Raw genomic sequence first — 19,702 nt, 5'->3', positions numbered from 1 at the left:
TTCCGGTTGTAAACAATATGGCGGCATTTTTGTAAACCAACAAAGAAAAAATGTAGATTTTTTGGAATTTAACCCGAATTGAGTCAGATATCAAGGATATAATGTGCACAATATGTTGAGAATATTTATAGTGACTGGAAATTCATCATTTGACGGTGATCATTTATCACGAGAAAATACAATTACTGTATAACTGTTATCGGGAATTAATGCCGCGCAAACAGAACAACAAACGAAGGCGCAATAAATCCTCTCCTGGTCACCTTAAAACCAGTAAAAAATACAGAGTTGCAAGTGGAAGTGACAGTGGGGAGGATTCTGAGTATTTTGAACCATTTGACTATCCTGATACCGATATTGATACTGAAACACCCGTTACTTCTTCATCAGTACCAAACATGAGTTCATTGTCTCAAACTGATATAGAAGCGCTGGCTGACAGAATAATTCCAGTGCTAGTTAAAAAGCTTAAAGATGAACTTACGAAAGAGGTTCACATTATGATCAAGGCAGAAACCTCAAAGTTGAATGAGGATATTCAAACTTTACACGCTGCAAATGTATCCCTGACAAACGAACTTAATGAAACAAAAAGAGAACTAGATGAACTCCAGCAATACGGTCGCAGAATGAACCTCGACATCTCAGGCATCCCAGGGGACACAGATGAAATAACAGAAGATGTAAAAAGGAAAATCTTGAACCATGCTGCGACATGCAATGTGCGTCTAAGTAGTGAGGACATCGACAAATGCCACAGAAAGGGCAAACCAAAAGATAACTATAACCGCAAAGTTATAATAAAATTCACAAACTCTGATGCAAGAGATCGTGTTTTCAAGGCAAGAAAATCCTTCGGTAGCGGAATATTCGTGATGGAAAACCTGACTCCTTTGCGTGAGAAATTAGCATACGAAGCACGACAACTTGTACGAGCAAAGGTACTAGAAAAAACATGGATAGCTGGATGTAGAGTAAAAGCCCAGCTTCCAAATAAAAATGCAAGTGTAATTATCAGAGACATGTACGATATCCAGTGCATTCAAGAAGGAAAGCCACTTCCAGCACACTCTAAATAAGTACGTATTAACTGTATTAAGCAATAACACGTGGGACTGAGTACAGTGATATCTTGTATTTTTGTTTACATTCATCAATAGTCTGACCTATATTTATATGCCGAAGAAGGTATTCATCGCTTTTGCTTACATTCCACAATAGTCTGACCTATATTTATATGTTGAATAAGGTATTATCAAAACTCGCCTTTTCTATTATGAAAAATACCGTTATATAAACTAATCAACTTACCTGTAATCTGTAAGTGAAAATAGTCCAGTGTCTCATAAACGGTCATTGTAGCAGACGACAATATTAGTGTATATACAATGTGTCTATGTTCAAGCAAATAAAAAAACTGGGTTGGCTAACTCAAAACTTACGATATCGCTGAATTTACGAGGTTATTTACGACAGTGTTAAGGTAACACTAAGGTAACGCTATTTCTATAACTCAAAGCATACCTTATCAACCTCATATGTTGAGCCTGACTTAAGATACCGTAAACGTAAAAAAGTGCATAAAAATGAAACGGGAATCTTCCACATTTGTAATTGTCCTATCTTTAAGGAAAAATTATGTAACAACCTGTAATTATTTCCTTCATTTTTGTGTTGATTTAGTTTAACTAAAGCAATTAGAAAATACTTATTAAATCCCACAGGTGTCCGTAGCCGGAGCAAGGGTATATGGAGATTTTTGGAACTTCGTGAAATCGTTCAAAAGGTCCTTTTTTGCTGTTTTCTAAAATGTCAGTATATGTATTCATCGGATGTCAGATATTTCCGTATTTGAAAAGCGGCAACCTAGACATTTCAGAAATATTTTTAAAATGGAGTTCGTGTAATAATTGTTGATTCTACGGAAGCGTGAAAGGGCCATCAGACGCTAATACGTTTTATTATGTTAGGGCCGCGGAAAGGATATAATTATAGTTGATATAATTATTTATCGCCATTTTCAGACATATCAAAAAACACCCGGCCCAGTGGGCCTATAAGCCAACAGTAAATGAAATTCGTATGAAATTAATGGCTTACAAAAGGCACCCTAATGTGTTTTCTAGTAAATGAAGTTAAGTGCCACATTTGTGATCAGGAAAAGTTAATAGGTTCTTATGTAATTGTACTAAAACAGTTTGTAACTGACCAATAATACATTGAATATATACAATAGCGACAAAATTATACACAATATGTATATATAGGTTAGGTAAATTTGAATGGTAAAGGCAACCCGCCGACAGTGGTTAGTTAGGGAGGTTGTGTCCCACCCTCCTCCATAGGATGGTTTGTGGGGGGGGGGGGGGGCTCCCCCAAGGAAAAATAGGATATATGATATGAAAAACACACTTTGGTGCGCTGTTTTTATTTAAAAGAAAAAAATACTCTTTCCACTCCGTGGTCTACCCCGGGTATTAATATTAATTTATGATTCATTTGTAATGTGTCTCTCTTGCAATGGAGGTCTCGGGTGCAACAAAGGACTTACTTTTTGGGAGGTGAATGTATATTCTTCTTGATGGAGCTCCTGGTTTATCTCATACGAGTAAAATTAAATGTAAAAATGTTCAGACAATTTCCCTACAATCAAAGTTCCGTCTAATGTTGCTGTCATGCTGAAAAGGACATCAGTTTTCTATAAAAACAGTTCTTCTTTCATACAATGACAGGCATATTGTCATTTTTCGACAATAAAAAATATAAAAAAAAGAAATTCAATAAATAAAATTTGCTAAGGGGATGAGATATAAGATGAAATGAAGATTCAAAGAGGCTTTTTTGCACACATTTAATGTTGAACTGTGATAGAGGTATACAATGCATCCTGCATTAGCGGTCACCTACAGGTATTAATTAAGCAGCCACTTGCCTTAAAGGAGTTCATCACAATATTTTGTGCGCAGCTCAATCGCGCAGTAAGCGATAACCACTGTAAAGTTCAGGATTCGCCGCCGAAAATGCATAATTGTCGGATATGCAGCGCACTCGCGCAAAAAAAAAATATATATCGTATGTACTGACAATATAGGTCGTGCATCAATATTTTACCTTTAAAAGTGATGGTGTTTTATTGGAGGTGTAGCCGTAGGAAATGCTCGAATCGAATACATTGTGGACAGCCAATTTGAAAGTAAACTATTTCGTCCAGTAATGATGCAGCCGACTCCAAGTCAAATAAAATTCTAGAAAATCTTAACGTAGATCTATCTCCTTCAAGTTCAAATGTGACTTCCTAAAAATGTTGTTATACTTTTTGTGCCCCATCCCGCAGTTCACGTAGTAAGACCAGAGTTATGGCCCTTGACAGTCAAATTGTACATAAAGGGTCTAAACATTTGTGTCGCATGTACCTCAAATGCATATGCGCCAAGAGTCATGAAACCACACAAGAATTAATTTCAGCATGCGAAGTTGTGCACCAGTGCTTTTATTTGAGGTTTCACTCAGTAGAAACAGATTTATGTCCCTTGACGTGGTCAAATATATATGTAAATGGCATGTGAAAGCTTGTGTAGCACGTATCTCAAAAAGTATTTGACCTAGAGGCATGCAACCTTAAAGGAGCATTATTCCGCATGTGAGTAAGAAAATGGTTAAGAAACTGATAATAACATTGTGCAATTTGTTTTGTAAAAAAAAAAAATGTTCATAATTTTTAGGTGGATTGGGTAATGAAAAAATACTTTTGCGGGTGAAGTGAATATTTTTTATTTTTTCTTGAAAACAAGCACGGGTTGATATTTTTTTTGGTTTAGATTTTTGTTTTAGTTCTAGCTTACATAATATAAAATTTGGTAAAATTCTGTCAGCTAGATTTTCCATATCATTAAGAAATACTTCGTTTTTTTCTCAGTTTCAGATACGTTCGACATCTGCCAAGAGTAATTTTTCTGAGTTAATATATCTATATGTTGACATATTATGCATAGTTATAGTGGTTTCATTAATTGTGATGCATAAACAGTAACATCAGAGTGAAACTTTTAATAAATAGTTATTTGCAGTAGTTTTAATATGACATGTATGTATTGTTTCTTCAGACAAAAATACCGATTTGATGTTCTTAATAAACTTTAAATTTTGAAAAAAGAAGCACGGGTACCTATCATTTTTATTTTTTATTTTAACTTGTCTTACATCAATCTATAAATATGCAAAGTTACAAAAAATTCTGTCCGCTAGAAATAATTGTGAAAAACATCTTTAAGTAGCCAATCTAGAAACTTCCGAAACTGACGTATCTATTGTTCCGAACGAAAAGCTCTAAGATATTGTTTTGATATAATTATGGGCAACACCTTTGACCCTCATCCTTGGCTGATACTACAATACTGGAGCTTATTTGAAACTGAAAAGTGAAGATCAAAGTTTATACTGGTATCTACAATGTATGACATAACTCATTTGAGACAGACATTATGGATATATTTAAAGCTGTAAGACTTAACGTGTACTTCACGAATATACTTTTTTTAGTATGATAAATAAATAAATTTTTATTCGTATAGAATACTCGTACAATTTTGAAGCAATGGTAGTGTGTAAACGTGTAGCAAGAATTTATCATTAGGTTCAACACATCTGACCGAATGAGTTTTGCTGTTGTTGGTTTAAATTCTAAATTTGAGTAATTTAAGTCGAATAATTTGACGGGAAACTTAATCCTCTACTCTTCTTGGAATGAAAGTAGATATACATTCATCTCTAGTTGATATAAGACGTTTTTCCCCCTGCAATCATTTGAATTTCCGTACATTTACAGTATTAAGGTTTCTGTCTGTTTATATTATTCGAACTCAGTTATCAAGAGTTTTTTTCTCATTTTGTTTTACAAATGCAATGACACTGCAACTTATGTTCATATTACCAAGTAATGAGATCCAAGCAACTTAAAAGGCAAAAAGACTTAACTTGCGGCATTCATTTCGCTATTTACATTTAAAAGCAGTTTCATCGGACCATTTTTTTCCATAGTATTGTAGACACTTTTTGCATTTAGTAGTGTTTAGATTATGATGCAAATGCATCCGATAACATATACTGTCATTTTGATGCAGTAAACTTTTTTGACCGCTAAACTTGATTCAGTATTCCAGTATATTTGGTAAATCTTTTGAAGATTACTAAAATTTCTTTACTAACGTGTCTGAATCATGAAAGGATATCAAATTATGTTAACCTGTCATTCACTTTTTGTAATAGTGGTAAAACTTTTGTTGATATAAATCTACATTTTAGCACGGTAGGCATTTAAAGTGCGCGTCTACAATAGAAATTATTATATAAATGACAGTTGTGAATTATTTACTAAACGGTAGGACTAGGAGTACCAAAATCTGCATTAGGCAAGTACATTTATTTTGACCGTGTCAGATATGCATATGCAACAGAAATGTTTTATCAATCACTGAACTAGCTAAAATTACATTAAATTACATTAAAATATGGAACATCTTAATTGAACGACTGATATTTCTTCAAACATGTCCTCGTAAGTAGGAGTCCGAAATAGATGCGTTAATCAGACAGCGAAATATATGATATAAGACAGAAGAAAGTATCAGTATTATATAACTAACATACGAAATATCAATTTATATAATATTGACTGAAAATTTCCTATATACGTTGGGATTTAAAAAAACTGTTTTGATGAACATCGGAAGGTTTATACCATCAATCCAAAAAGTGACTTGCATGTTTGAGGTCATTTGAAGATCTTTGCAAATATCCATTAATACTCGTATCTCTTATGTTTTTTTTACTAAATAAAATGCCATTGCTCAATACTTGTATTAAGGCAACTTTGTATGGTTTGAAATGATAGTTGCCTTGCAGGCAGACGAAAAAAACACAGATTTTTTAGGAAATTACCTCTATATCGATTTAAAAAACAACAGGAATGGGAAAAGCTAGATTATAAATAAAAAATTAATCAGAAAGTTAAGCAAAACTTAATTTCTTCAATTTTCTATCTATTTACGATATAGATAAGGCACCAATTTGTTTACCTTAAGATACGGCATTACTTAAGGTATCTCGTATCTTACGAGAAGATTGAGTTAATAAAAAAATCCCTACGAGCAAGAAAAGGTGACGTTACGACCACCTTAGGACTTAAGGGACCTTTGAGTTAGTAACCCCTGCACTCCTATGATCATAAATTATATAGTTCTTGTTCTGCATAATCTTTTTTTTCCCAGTATCAGACGATAAACGGTCGTTGTAGCAGACGACAATGGTGACATACATTCATATAGTTTTTCATGTTCAACAGCATTTTTCACTTTTTCAATTCATTGGTGACATACATTTACATAGTATTCCATGTTCAACTACACTTTTCACTATTTGTAATTAGTAATATGTATGTAGTTTTTGTTATCCAGTAGCAGATCTTAACAGACGACAATATTATTTTTAGGTCGTTGTAGCAGTCGACATTAGTGACTTACGTTGAGCAATGTATTTACATTATTTTCCATGCACAGGCAACGCACTTTTTGCTAATTTTTAGATCAGAAATGTATGATAATCGGTCGTCGTAGCGGACGGCATCTGTTGTGTATATACTTACATGTACATTGTTTTCCATATATGTAAAACTGCACTTTTTTGTTTACTTTTTCTCCTATCCGTATTGTAAATCTATGCAGATCTAGCTTTTTGTTTCGGCTATGCTCTCAATTCATTCAAACAGTTTTTGTAAATTCACTAGTTATTATTTATGATCCGTAGTCCACGTCTACATTTTTTGCTTCGTTTTTTTTTTCTCACCTATACATTTGTTATTGTCTACGACCCGAGGTGGTATCACTCCATATGCCATATTACTATTATAAATCATGACAACAATTTATCATAAAATGTGATAGTTCGTATTTATATCCATTATGAATACATGTTATGTACTCCCGAAATTACGTTGCTATTTATGTACACTGATACAGTTATAGTGTTATAAATAGAATTTGGATTTCCAATATTCATGAGAAATACTATAAATATATAACTGGAAAGTCCTAAACCAGTTACTATAGCTCGATAACCAAACAAGTTAGTATTGAATTAGTATTATTATTATCATACCAGAGTTACAGGTAGGAATGTAGTAATACAATAAGTGGCAATGTGTTGTATAATTCTATCCGTATATATAATACGGAGTGATACTAAAATTCTACTTTATTATTTCTCTCTGTAAAAGTATCGAATATCTACCTTAAATTTAAAAAAAATGGTATGCTTGTAAAAACGAGAAGGAATTGACTATAATATTGCCCAAATCGTACAGAGAAATACCGCTTTGTTTCTGTTTGTTTAGATTTGTTTCTCATGCGTACTTGGTGAGATATTCTTTTTAAATATTCAGTTGTAGGTTAATGAAAGGATTATGAAATAAATTAATTGGAAGGGAGATTATTCGGACAAAAATGCCAACTTATGCTTGGTAGGCTTATCTATCTTGATATAATGAACTGTACTGTATATTTTTATTTTGTCTTTGCTTGCTATTTCGATTTGCAGATTAATAATTTTGAAATCGAATGGAGATAAGTAAAGAAAAGGGTACTTGACTGAGAATATTGATGTTTTTGTTAATTTAAAAATGTTCCCCCTATACTTGATCTTAGACAATATTCATTATGCAATGATCACGCGATTAATTATTTTTTTATTATGTTTTTTTCTCGCCTGATACGGCTGGCGTATATTATATACATATACTCAGAATGATATGATTTTTAAAACATGTACTATTTATATTTATTTATTTATTCGTTGTATAAGTATGTGATGGATTGTTCTTTATATTTTTTTGTAACAGTTGATGAATTTTACGTGTAATACCTGAGCAAGATTCAACTTAGTAGATTTTTTTTTTTTAAAAACTAAAACTAAAAAATATAAAAACTACCATTTAGTATTAATTTAAGGTTTAAAAGTAATGATAAGTGTAAGAAATATCCAAATAGTAAAAAGATAATTTATTTCCAGTTGATGATATTTCAATCCTTTTTTCTCTCATTTCGGGTTAATGTTTGTCTTCTCTTATTTCTTTCTAATTCAATAGTTAATATTGCAATGAACTGTGTAACAAGCGTTCTTGAATCGTGCTGTCCCTCATGTACTCCTGCTGCATCTATGTGTCCCCGCGTCCTGGTCTGTCTCGGTTTTTTTCTGTTAACCATTCTATGCATCCGTTCGTCATTCTTCGACCTCACTACCCTGACATTGTATCCTCATAGGTAACGAATTAGGAGCCTGGAGAATGGCGATCGGATTGCATTACTTTAGGGGCGTGCTTGTATAAAAGCTGCATTTTTTAGTTACAATTTATGTTCGTTTTTTGCGAAATACCTGCATTTTCTCTATCGAGACATCATTATTAAGTTACACCTTGTAACCCAACTTGTATGTAACTCGAGTTTGAAATTTTCATATAGCTCTATTGCTTTCATTTTCATGTACGTGTCTTTGATTGACACTTCTGCTCGTTCAAATATTGATGATTTTGTTAATTTAAAAATGTACCCCCTATACTTGATCTTAGACAATATTCATTATGCAATGATCACGCGATTAATTATTTTTTTTGTCTGGTGATGTCCATCCCAATCCTGGGCCTAGTCTAGAATCCAATGGTTGTTTTTCTGTACTACATCAGAATATAAGGAGTATTCGCAACAAATTAGATTATATCAAAGACAATTTTCTTGACTTCGATGTTATCTGTTTTACCGAAACTCACTTATCGCAAAATATTTCTGACTTGCAGATGAAACTTGAAGGATTAGGAAATATGTTTCGGAAAGATGTTTCATCACACTCAGGTGGTATCCTAGTATATTGTAATTCAGGATTACAACCAAAACGATTAAATGACCTTGAAACTATTTTACCGGAATCTCTGTGTATTAAAATAAAAGATCATAATAAAAACTTTATTATTGCTACAGTCTATAGGCCACCAAACTCTGCTATCGACTTCTGGCAAAGATGTGATGTTCTTGTTGACCAGGCCTTAGAAATATCAGATAATATTATTTTAGTTGGCGATATAAACGAAGATCAGTTAAATGTAACAAATCGTAAATTTAGAGACATACTTATTCTTAATAATATGACAAATGTAATCAATACACCAACTCGAATAACACACAGTACAAGCACCTTAATTGATGTAATTGCATTAACAAATACTGTAATACCGCTGGATTCTGGAGTTTTTGAAACGCCGTCAAATATAAGCGATCACTTTGCTACTTATGTTTATGTAAAAAGTAGTTTCCAGGCCAGGACATGTTACACCCGCCGAGTGTGGAACTACCACCAAGCCGATTTTGAAAAGTTAAATAACTCGATAAACACCACTGATTGGTCAGCTCTTAACTCAGACTCTCTAGACGTAGCCACATCTTTTTTTGAAAAAACATTTTTAGATCTAGCTAAAACATGCATTCCTACTAAAATTATACAAATCCGCCCCAACGACAGACCTTGGTATAATTCATTTATTCGTACTACATCTAGGAAACGTGATCGTTTAAAGCGAATTGCTATCCAGTCTGGGAAACCATCAGATTGGCAATGTTACAAGAAAATAAGAAATCGTGTCAATAATATGAAAAAACACCTACGCGAACAATTTTATAATACTCTTGAATTTTCCATGAATGATTTAAGTTCTACATATCCTAAACAGTACTGGAAAACAGTAAAAATGCTAGTCAAGAAAATTCTAAAGCCGAAGAAGAAATTCCGCCCCTTGAAAACGAAAATCATGACACAGCTATTTCTGACGTAGATAAAGCTACATTTTTAAACGATTACTTCGTATCAGTATCAACTCTCGACGATTCCAATTCTGTTCAAACCTGATTTGTTGCAAAGTCTAATACAACTCTTTCCCACTTTACTATTTCTGAGCAAGACGTAATTGACGTTTTAGATAACTTAGTTGTCAACAAAGCCTGTGGGCCTGATGGTATTAGTCATAAAATGTTAAAGGATGTTCGAAAACCATAGCTAAGCCACTTTGTACTTTATTCAATAGATCTCTCATCGTAAATAAATACCCGTCTTCATGGAAAATTGCTAATGTAATGCCGCTTTATAAGAAAGGAGAAAAATCTTTACCATCTAACTATAAGACCAATTTCTTTGATCAGTTGCGTAGGTAAAGTAATGGAACGAGTGATTTTTAAGTATTTGTACAATCATCTAAACACCAATAATCTTATATATAAAAATCAGTCAGGATTTCTTCCTGGACACTCCACTGTATACCAACTGTAGATATATATAACCAGATCTGTACATCTTTAGACGAGAAGAAAGCAACCTGTATGGTTTTTCTGTGATATATCGAAAGCTTTCGACCGAGTTTGGCATAAAGGCCTTATATTTAAACTGAAAGCAGTATGGTATTTCAGGAAACTTGGTCAATTGGATAACAGATTACCTGGAAAATAGATCGCAAAAAGTATTTGTAGGGCAATCGTTTTCAAATAATAGGTTATTAACTGCAGGCGTACCTCAAGGATCGGTCTTGGGCCCTCTTTTATTTCTTGTATACGTAAATGATATTGCTGATTCGTTATAAGTACCGCTAGACTATTCGCTGATGATAGCTCACTTGCTATATCTTCACCAGACTCCGTTTATATAGAAATGTTTTAAATTCAGATCTAGAAAAAATTTCCAGTTGGGCAAGTCAATGGCTTGTAAAATTCAATCCTTCTAAAACTGAAGTCATGTTTTTCTCCTTTAGAGATATAGCTCAACCTTCGTTAACCTTTGATAATACCCCTCTAAACTTCGTTGACGATCACAAACATCTAGGTCTTACAATAAGTCATGATGGCTCTTGGCACACCCATATAAACAATATCACTTCCTCAGCTTCAAAAGTACTCGGCTCGATGAGAATGTTAAAATTCAAAGTTAAAAGGTCTACTCTTAACAACATTTATTTATCGTATCTAAGACCTCTACTCGAGTATGCTTCAGTTGTATGGGATAGCTGTACTCAATATGAAAAGGACACTATAGAAAAACTTCAATATGAAGCAGCTCGCATTGTTACTGGTTTGACTCGTTCCGTTTCCATTCAAAATTTATTAACTGAAGTTGGCTGGGTTTCTCTTGCAGACCGTAGAATTATGCAGAAATTAATATTAGCTTATAAAGGAAATAACGGACTGCTTCCAGATTACCTTATAGACATTTTTCCTCCAACAGTTCACAATTCTAACAACTATGAACTTAGAAACAACACTAATTTTGTAACATTGCCTAGACGTCTCGAAATTTACTCAAAATCAGTTATACCCGATTCAGTAAAACTATGGAATAACCTTGACCTCCCGACACGCAATGCTAACACACTTACATCTTTTAAGAGCAAATTGAAGAGTAAATTTAAATCTCCAATTGTTCCGTCTTTTTATCTAATAGGAGAACGATTCTATAATGTAGTTCAAACTCGTATTAGAAACCGATGCAGCAACTTAAACAATGATTTATTTTATAACCATTTACGAGACTATCCCGATTGCTCTTGTGGACATGGTATTGAAGATGCGGAACATTTCTTTTTTAAATGTAGCCATTATGCCGATGCTCGTCGATTGTTATTTATCAATACTCGAAGATTTCATCCTCTTAGTATTCACAAATTACTTCTGGAATTGATTCACTTACTATTGAGGAGAACAAATCTTTGTTTTTTAGAAGTACAAAGTTATATAAAAAATACACGTCGTTTCACTAGCACTGCCTCCTGATCTTTTGACTATATATCTGTTTAGAAGGCTCTGGGCTGGGCTGGATGTGGGTATTCTGCAGCGGATGCGATGAGGTGCACTGATTGATTTTACGCTTGTCTGTGTTAGTTTTATTGTTGTTGTTTTTTTTTCTTTCGATTGTTTTTCCCTGCTTTTCTTCTATTAAATTTACTGTCTTAACTCTTCTTCTATATAAGTAAGTTTATAACTTAAAATTATATTTTGTTAAGCATATATATTTTTTCCATTCCAGACCAAACAAAAAATCCGCCATTTAGTTTAATCTAACATTAATTTGACAGCCAGGGACGGACCGATTTCTAATGTTGGTAAAACTTGTGGTCCAACCCTTTTGTATTATCGCACATTCGCAAAGTTACTGAATACTTCCTAATGTACAGTAGTAATATATATGTCTTGTATAATGATAGTTTGCTATTGTATATATATATATACATATGTATCTGTATAATAGTGTCTTGATGTACATTACCATAATGTCTTGTGTGATGATTACAATAAAATATGATTAAACTAGAGTAATTTACTTGAGAACAGATGTGTCTCGCATCATGTGTATGGTGGTTATTTGATTTTATTGATATAATATTTTTCACAACTATATACTGCATGTTTTATACAGTTACGTAAGTTTTCTGTATATTCTTAACACTATTAAAATTGTTCAATTAGAATTTTAAACATATTTATATTTTCATTTTTTTTTATAAATATAAATATTTCTACGACGGCATTCTACATAAAATAAAAATGCATCTTAATTATAACCTCCCTTTATTACATATAAAATTTTGATAAATACCGTCTACAAATTTTACTTGGAACCCAGTTTGATTAATTCTGGCATACATCATATTTGCTTAATAAATTAGCACACATAAACAATTAGATCACTTTTTCACGTTTATCAATAATATTTTGAAAAATATAGCTATATAAGAGAATCCAATATCGGCCCGATGTCAATCCGACTTACAAAATAGTTACACTGACTGATGTCGATCTACCGATTTCAATATTTTTCGGCAGTTCAACGGTCCGATCTCGGCGATATATGATCATTTTGTGTCGATTCGCCGTAAAACCTAGCTCACTCACTCACAACGGCCCGACGTCGGCCCTACATCGGCACATTTTGCCGACATTCCGACATTATACCTATATCGGGCCGATATAGTCATGCTGGCTGGGGATATGCCCCGTAAGACTGACAGAAGCTTAATTGATGTACAAATTTAATACTAGTGATAAAATATCTACACAATGACATCTTTTATGGAATATAAATCATTATCTTTCGTTTTAGAACAAATATTATTTTATAAATGGTAAAACACATTATTTAGATAGCATATTCATTTCAGCAGCACATGTGTAATTGTTATGCGCATGCCTACCGGAAGGCGAATACACGAAAGGACGAAATTGCACATTTGTCGTGTGTTCGTGTCGGCGGGTCGAAGTATCGAAAGGTCGAAAACTGCTTATTTCTCGTGTGTTCGCCTTTCGACTTTCGAGGCGAATACACGAAGACACGACAAAAGACGGGCGACAACATGAAGTACTGATACCCGCCGACACGAAAATGATTAATACAAAAGTTCGTGTGTTCGCCTCTGAAATTTCATTATTTCGCCTTCAATGTTTCGTTACTTCGTGTATTCGCCTTGAATGTCGAAAGGCGAACACACGACAAGTAAGCAGTTTTCGACCTTTCGTGTTTTCGTGTCTTCGACATTTCGACCCGCCGACACGAACAAATAAGCATTATTTCGACCTTTCGTGTTTTCGTTACTTCGACATTTTGCCTCGCCGACACGAACACACGAAATGGCAGAAATCAGCCACCATAAGTAATAAAAAAGCATGAAACAAGTTAAAGCATAGCAAAAGTTCCTTCTAGGGCACATCTATATAAATATATAATGATCATCTTGTAAAATTTTGGTTGCAATGTCTGTTTTATTCTGCCAAAAAATGTCAAGTAGGTATTAACGCTAGTTATTATTTAACATAAATTGTTAAATCCAACAACAAATTAAATCTGTTACCACTTTCAGTTGAGTAAATACGGCAATAAGACACTGACCCGGTCAATCCGTGATGATTTGATGCGTGAAGTTGTTGCATATAATTAGAGGGTCGCAATGGGGTTTGTTTTCACATATTAACCATGCATTTGAAGATAACGGTAATATGTATAGTTGTTTACATGTAAATTTACTGATATATGTCTATCTGTTTGTACATATGTTATGATCCATGCATTTGAAGATAACGATAATATTTAGTTGTTTACATGTAAATTTGCTGATATGTGTCTATCTGTTTGTACATATGTTATGTTCTTCAAGAATGGAAGAAATAAAAGAATCAGTCAACCATCCTCGGGTTTAGTAATATGTAATCCATGGACGCGTTCAGTCTGAGAGTCGCCTCAATTAGGAAAGAATAGTTTTAACGTCAGAGGTTATTTCTAAGGTCACGGAGTTTGACTGGCCAGCTTGTAATGACATCAGTCAAGTATGACTTACCAAACTATAATGTTCCTTCTCAAGAAAAGGAACAATGATTGGCAAAAAAAGAAAACAATCAAAAATAACAAAGAGCTGAATTCTTTAGAGTAAAACAATGTAAAAATAAACACACTAATGAGAAAATTACAAATTTAAACATGAGGGTCATAGTGGCCCTATGTTTCTAACTCCCCTTTGCTTTTTGAACATGAATATATGCATGTCTTTATGACAAACTCATGAATGATAAGAACTGTGTTTATTATAAACTATATTGTGGTCTAAAATGAGTCACTACTTGAATAAATTTTGCAGAGGATCTTACAATGGTGCTGCCGAACAAGTTTGATGAAGATCCATCAAGTGGTTCATGAGCAAAAAAAATCGTTGTTAACAGGTATTTCTATTCTAAGCTCTAGCAACCTCTAAACAGAGAATCTTACACTGTTGCTACACATAAAGTTTGATGTAAATCAAGCAAGCGAATCATGAGAAGAAGTCGTTTTAAGGCTTGTCTATTTTAGCCCCTAAAAGGTGTCAAACGGAACCAGTTGAAAAGCTCTGAGAGAGGACCTTGCCTGGATGCTGTAGCTCGAGTTTTATGTAGTTTTGATCAGAAGTGTCAGAGAAGATCTTTATGTAAAATGTGGCGATGGACGCCGGACCATCCACATATACTAATAGTTCGCCCCGAAACTTCGGTTAAGGTGAGCTAAAAGTGTTCTGATTATGGTAACCTGCGTAGAAGTCAGAGACCTTACACTACACTACCTTGTCATCGGTCGAATACACGGGTTATTTTAGTTAAGGGGACGCATATTGCTACATTCACAGTTCATACAGCAATGCGGAAGGGGTGCATATTCAAGAAATCGATGGTGGGAAAATAAAAAACATATTCCTAAACTGATATAATACTGATGGACACCTGTAATATTCAGTATTTTGTGGATAAGGATGTGGTACTATGAATGTAATAGGAAAACAGAGGTGTTTGTGAAAGTACATTCAACACAAAATATTAAGCTTTTGTATAAGGAAAAAACAGGTTTTTTACAATAACAGTGTTCCAAATAATGTTGAAGGGATGAGATTTTCTTTCTAACTCACCAGGTTTGCTTAAACATGTAAAAATTTAACGCCACGTCAGTTCATCTCGGGATGGACGCCATATTTCTCATTGATAAAAAATGTAAACAAAAAAATCAGAGTGGGATTAGCATTGCAAGGGCATAACATGACATTCTACACAATGAATACCTTAGAACAAATATCTAAGATGCTACACAGGTCAGGCGGGTTAAATGCATAATGCCGATCACTTGAAATTCATCTTGAAAAGGTGGTTAATTTTAGTTTGTTTACATGGTTTTTAATTTTCCCACGACTTCTCGGCGATTCACTGCAAATGTATTACTGCGCCGGACGAAAGGTAACTCTAATAAACAACGGGAGACAACTTAGGTGTCAGCACGTGTACGATTTTTAAAAAAAACATGTCGATGATTATAATTTCTTATCAAATAATGAATCCTATTCAGATATTCGTCTTTAATATTAGAAAATTATTAATTTCTGTGGACATTTGTCAAAACATATTACCTACAGTGGACTACTTTGCGCATCAAACTGGTTTCCGCTTCAGTTCTGAGGCACTTCCGTTATACTTTTGACAACAATAACAAAACACAAAATGAATCGATAAAGTCACTTATAAACCGACTGCTACTTAAATTAGTGTAAGTAAAGTTGTTGTTACAACATTATACATGTTCGTTACGTTATGAGATAAAGTTTATCTTGAACTGCATAATCCATTAACTACGTTTACATGTTATTGCATTTACAACTTATTTGACCCCATTTTTTACGTGAATGACAGCATTGTCGTGCAACTCGTGCAAACAGAGTTATGAAAAGTATGGTGGAGAATTCAAGGACAAATTATAAATGACATTAAAATGAAGATAACTGTATATTCGTCCAGTTTTGATCATTGACATTCCTGCTGTGTAAATTTAGTAACTTTTGTGAACAAGATTAGAATGTTGCTTTTGCACATATACACATTGATTGGACCTCTCAACAAAATTTCATACCTTATTTTAGGGATTTTTAAGACAGTACATTTTCAAAAGTTTGTTGAATGTGTTTTGATATTTAAGTGCATTGCAATTCATGAATACCAAGTTAAAAATTAATAATGGCAACATTTCTAGGCCTTTATTGTAAGCCACTAGACTTCTGTAATGATAAATGTTTAATGTATTAAGGGGAATATACTCTTTTAGTTTTGTAATGTGGCATTCCTTGACCACCGTATCTTTTCTTATGCACTACTTTGTAAACAAACTAAATAATGTGTTTTAGCTCACATATGCCAAATGAAAAGCAAGACAGTGAACTTATTTCACATTCTTTCTTTAAATTTGAATCTGTAGGACATTGATAAATGTTTGGACAAAGTGAAGCACTATTATTTTCGCACCAAAAAGTCTTAATTGTTGACTTTGAATGTACACAAGAAGTCTTATGTAATTCAACAATAACTTTCTTGTTTCAGTTTTTCTCATTTTTATTTTAGTGAGCAATCCTTTGTGTACTTATAACAGTTGAAACAGTATTCATTTCATTTACCAAAACCTTGTACTTTTTTGCAGGTAAATTTTATAATACCCCACCCACTTTTTTCTAATTTCAAAGTATGCGTCCCCTTAATTAAATATCTTTAGGATACAAAAATAGCGTATAGGAAAGAAAACGCTCGAAAATATTGGCAAAGATTAATTACTGCCAGGTAAATACTGGTGGACTAAAAACCAAACCGACGAGATGAAAATAATATAAACACACCTTACCTTTATAAAACGGAAATCGGTCATCTTTGCAGTCTAGGAATAGTACTCTTGTATCGAGTTCCGTGTTGTCTGCTCTTTCAAAGTCTAGCGTTTGTATAAGATATACTAATTCTTGAGTCATTGTCGTACCTGTATTTTAATTCAAATGGGCATTACTTATGATTCATTCTATTACCTGGTCACCAAACTCAATCTGTTACGGAAAAGGCATTTTAGATGGCAGTACTTTATCATTATAACTAATACAATGATAGATGTACGCATCTGAACGACAATGATTTTATTCAAGAGCAAGTCACTGTTTGAGATACAATATTTCTATTCTAACACGTTATCAAGGTATATTTTATCTACATTTTTTGAAGATATTCATCAAATATTTCCCGGTTTTTGTGTGATTTTCTTTTCCAGCGCTGCACATAGTAAAACATGCAAATGGAGTTTCAAATCTATGCTTAACCCTTTATGCAAGAAAATGCATTTATCCATCCTACCGTCATATTCTATTGTCCTAAAAGGTTTTAACTAATCTATATCTAGTAACAAGGTTTGCATTTGCATGGTAGATAGTTTTATATATGTGTATAAACTGTACTAGTCTCACTGAATGGCAATGTACTGTATTTTATTCTTATAATATGCTATAAGAATATAAAACATGATATCGGTATAGGTCAGAGGCCACCAATTCAAAAAAGTACAGGGAACTTAAGTGTATACCTCGGAATAAGGTAGCGTCTGTGCGTTCTGATTGGTCAGTCATGTAAACAAACCCAAGAAGTGATTATTCTTTTCAAAATGGAATATTTTTACTGCATTTACAGTATTTCATTATACATTTTGACAAAATTTGATACATTTTATGTGTATTGAAAAAAAAGTTTCATCAAATGAATTTCTCCCGCCCGGTTCTTGGGGAAAAAAATGTGATTGGATATGCATGTTTCGATTTATTGAAGGCCGTGCACGCCATAATGTTATAATGGAAATCTATGGGAAAACAATCGGTGTTCTCTAACCTATAACATATCCATTCATGTCAAATGCCGCGTTTCTGGTAATAACCTGTTGCCAATCTACAATTTAAACCCATCGGAGAATAAAGCCTATATCCTAATAATGAGGACAACAATTTAACCCACCTGACCTAGGAAATGTACATATCCAAATATCGTCTTCTCGTGTTTCCATAGTTTCGAATTCCTCCGCTTCACATTGCCACATCAATATTCCTTTGAATACTCTTTCTTTTATTCTCATAGGATACTTTTCATCCCCCGTCTGCCCATTACCCGCCATAGCATCCCCCGTCTGCCCATTACCCGCCATAGCTCACCAGTGAACGAACTCTATCTTAACAAACGCAAACATTAATTCTGACCTATATTGACCAAAGGTTAATGTTCATTTTAACCTAGATTTACATTGGTCATTTAACCCTTACCTAGCCTTACTTATTTGGCTTATCGGGATGACTTATTTTATGATCTGTTATTTTATAGTTGTCATCCCATATAGATCTGCATTTTACTAAACAGCTATAAAAATGATTATATTTTATACTTCTTTGATTTTACTGTTAGAAAAACGAAGACATTAGAAATTTAAAAAAAAGTCATAAAATACTTGCTCCAATAAATTTAACATTAATATTCATGTAGAAACTTCAAATGGGTTGAATAAAACTCTTAATTTGAAAAAAAAAAGAGACTTAAAGGCACTGACCTCCAGATTTGGCTAAAATTAAATAAATAATCTTTCTTTCAAATTGAAGTTTGGTCGTATTATGAACATTAGAATATGAGTTTTGTTTCCAAAATATTTTAAAAATTCCAAGTCAAGAAAAAAAAGACGACCGCGTCGGGAATCGAAGCCCGGACCGCCCCGGCAATAAAGACAATATACCGTCGTATTATGTCAACATAAATTTATTATCAGAGATGTAATCATTACATGTGCATTGTACATGTACCAAAAACGTTCCCAACGGATTTCATTGGGGATTTCGTAACAGAAATATGCAGAATAAGTTCGGACGTGACGGGACAGCGACAGTCAAAAGTTATCATCACACGTAAACAGTTTCGCTTTGAACACTCTAGAGGTAAAAAAATATGGCCCAGTCATATTGCGACTTGCCTCTAGAGTGTTTTTTTTTTCTATGATACAGCCTTGTGATCCCGTTTTTAATCACAGATAATCCAAATCCAAACTACATCTACATTTTATAAAGTCAAATATTCTTACCAGGTTTTATAGATATCGAAAATAAATCATGGCCTCTAGTGTGATAACATGTTTATCTATACCTTAACACTAATGACATTAAGTTTTGATCCTAGATAAGCCAGTTTCAAACTTAATGCAGATTTTATTAAGATAAAAATTCTTACCTGGTCGTATATAGATTCCGTAAAAATAAGTGGAATCTAGAGTGTTAACAAGCCTAGTCACA

General features: G+C 33.5%; 1 protein-coding gene across 2 annotated transcripts in view; it reads right to left on the bottom strand.

The window, feature by feature from the left end:
* The window catches only part of LOC123531886 (amine sulfotransferase-like), a 29,771-nt gene extending 11,047 nt beyond the window's left edge, over window positions 1–18,724 (bottom strand). The window contains exons 1-2 of one of the 2 annotated variants that reach the window (XM_045313184.2): window positions 18,390–18,724; window positions 17,248–17,376 (exon numbers count right to left, since the gene is read on the bottom strand). In XM_045313184.2, coding sequence (XP_045169119.2) covers window positions 17,248–17,376; window positions 18,390–18,576 — 316 coding nt within the window. In that variant the 5' untranslated portion in view covers window positions 18,577–18,724. Of the gene's footprint in view, window positions 1–1,311; window positions 1,443–17,247; window positions 17,377–18,389 lie in introns of those variants that run through there. The other variant, XM_053518512.1, reaches the window with a different exon arrangement.
* Window positions 18,725–19,702: the final 978 nt, after the last annotated feature.

The sequence above is a fragment of the Mercenaria mercenaria genome, chromosome 11, assembly GCF_021730395.1.
Source record: "Mercenaria mercenaria strain notata chromosome 11, MADL_Memer_1, whole genome shotgun sequence".
Lineage (NCBI taxonomy): Eukaryota > Metazoa > Mollusca > Bivalvia > Venerida > Veneridae > Mercenaria > Mercenaria mercenaria.
This window is presented reverse-complemented; position numbering and strand designations above follow the sequence as displayed.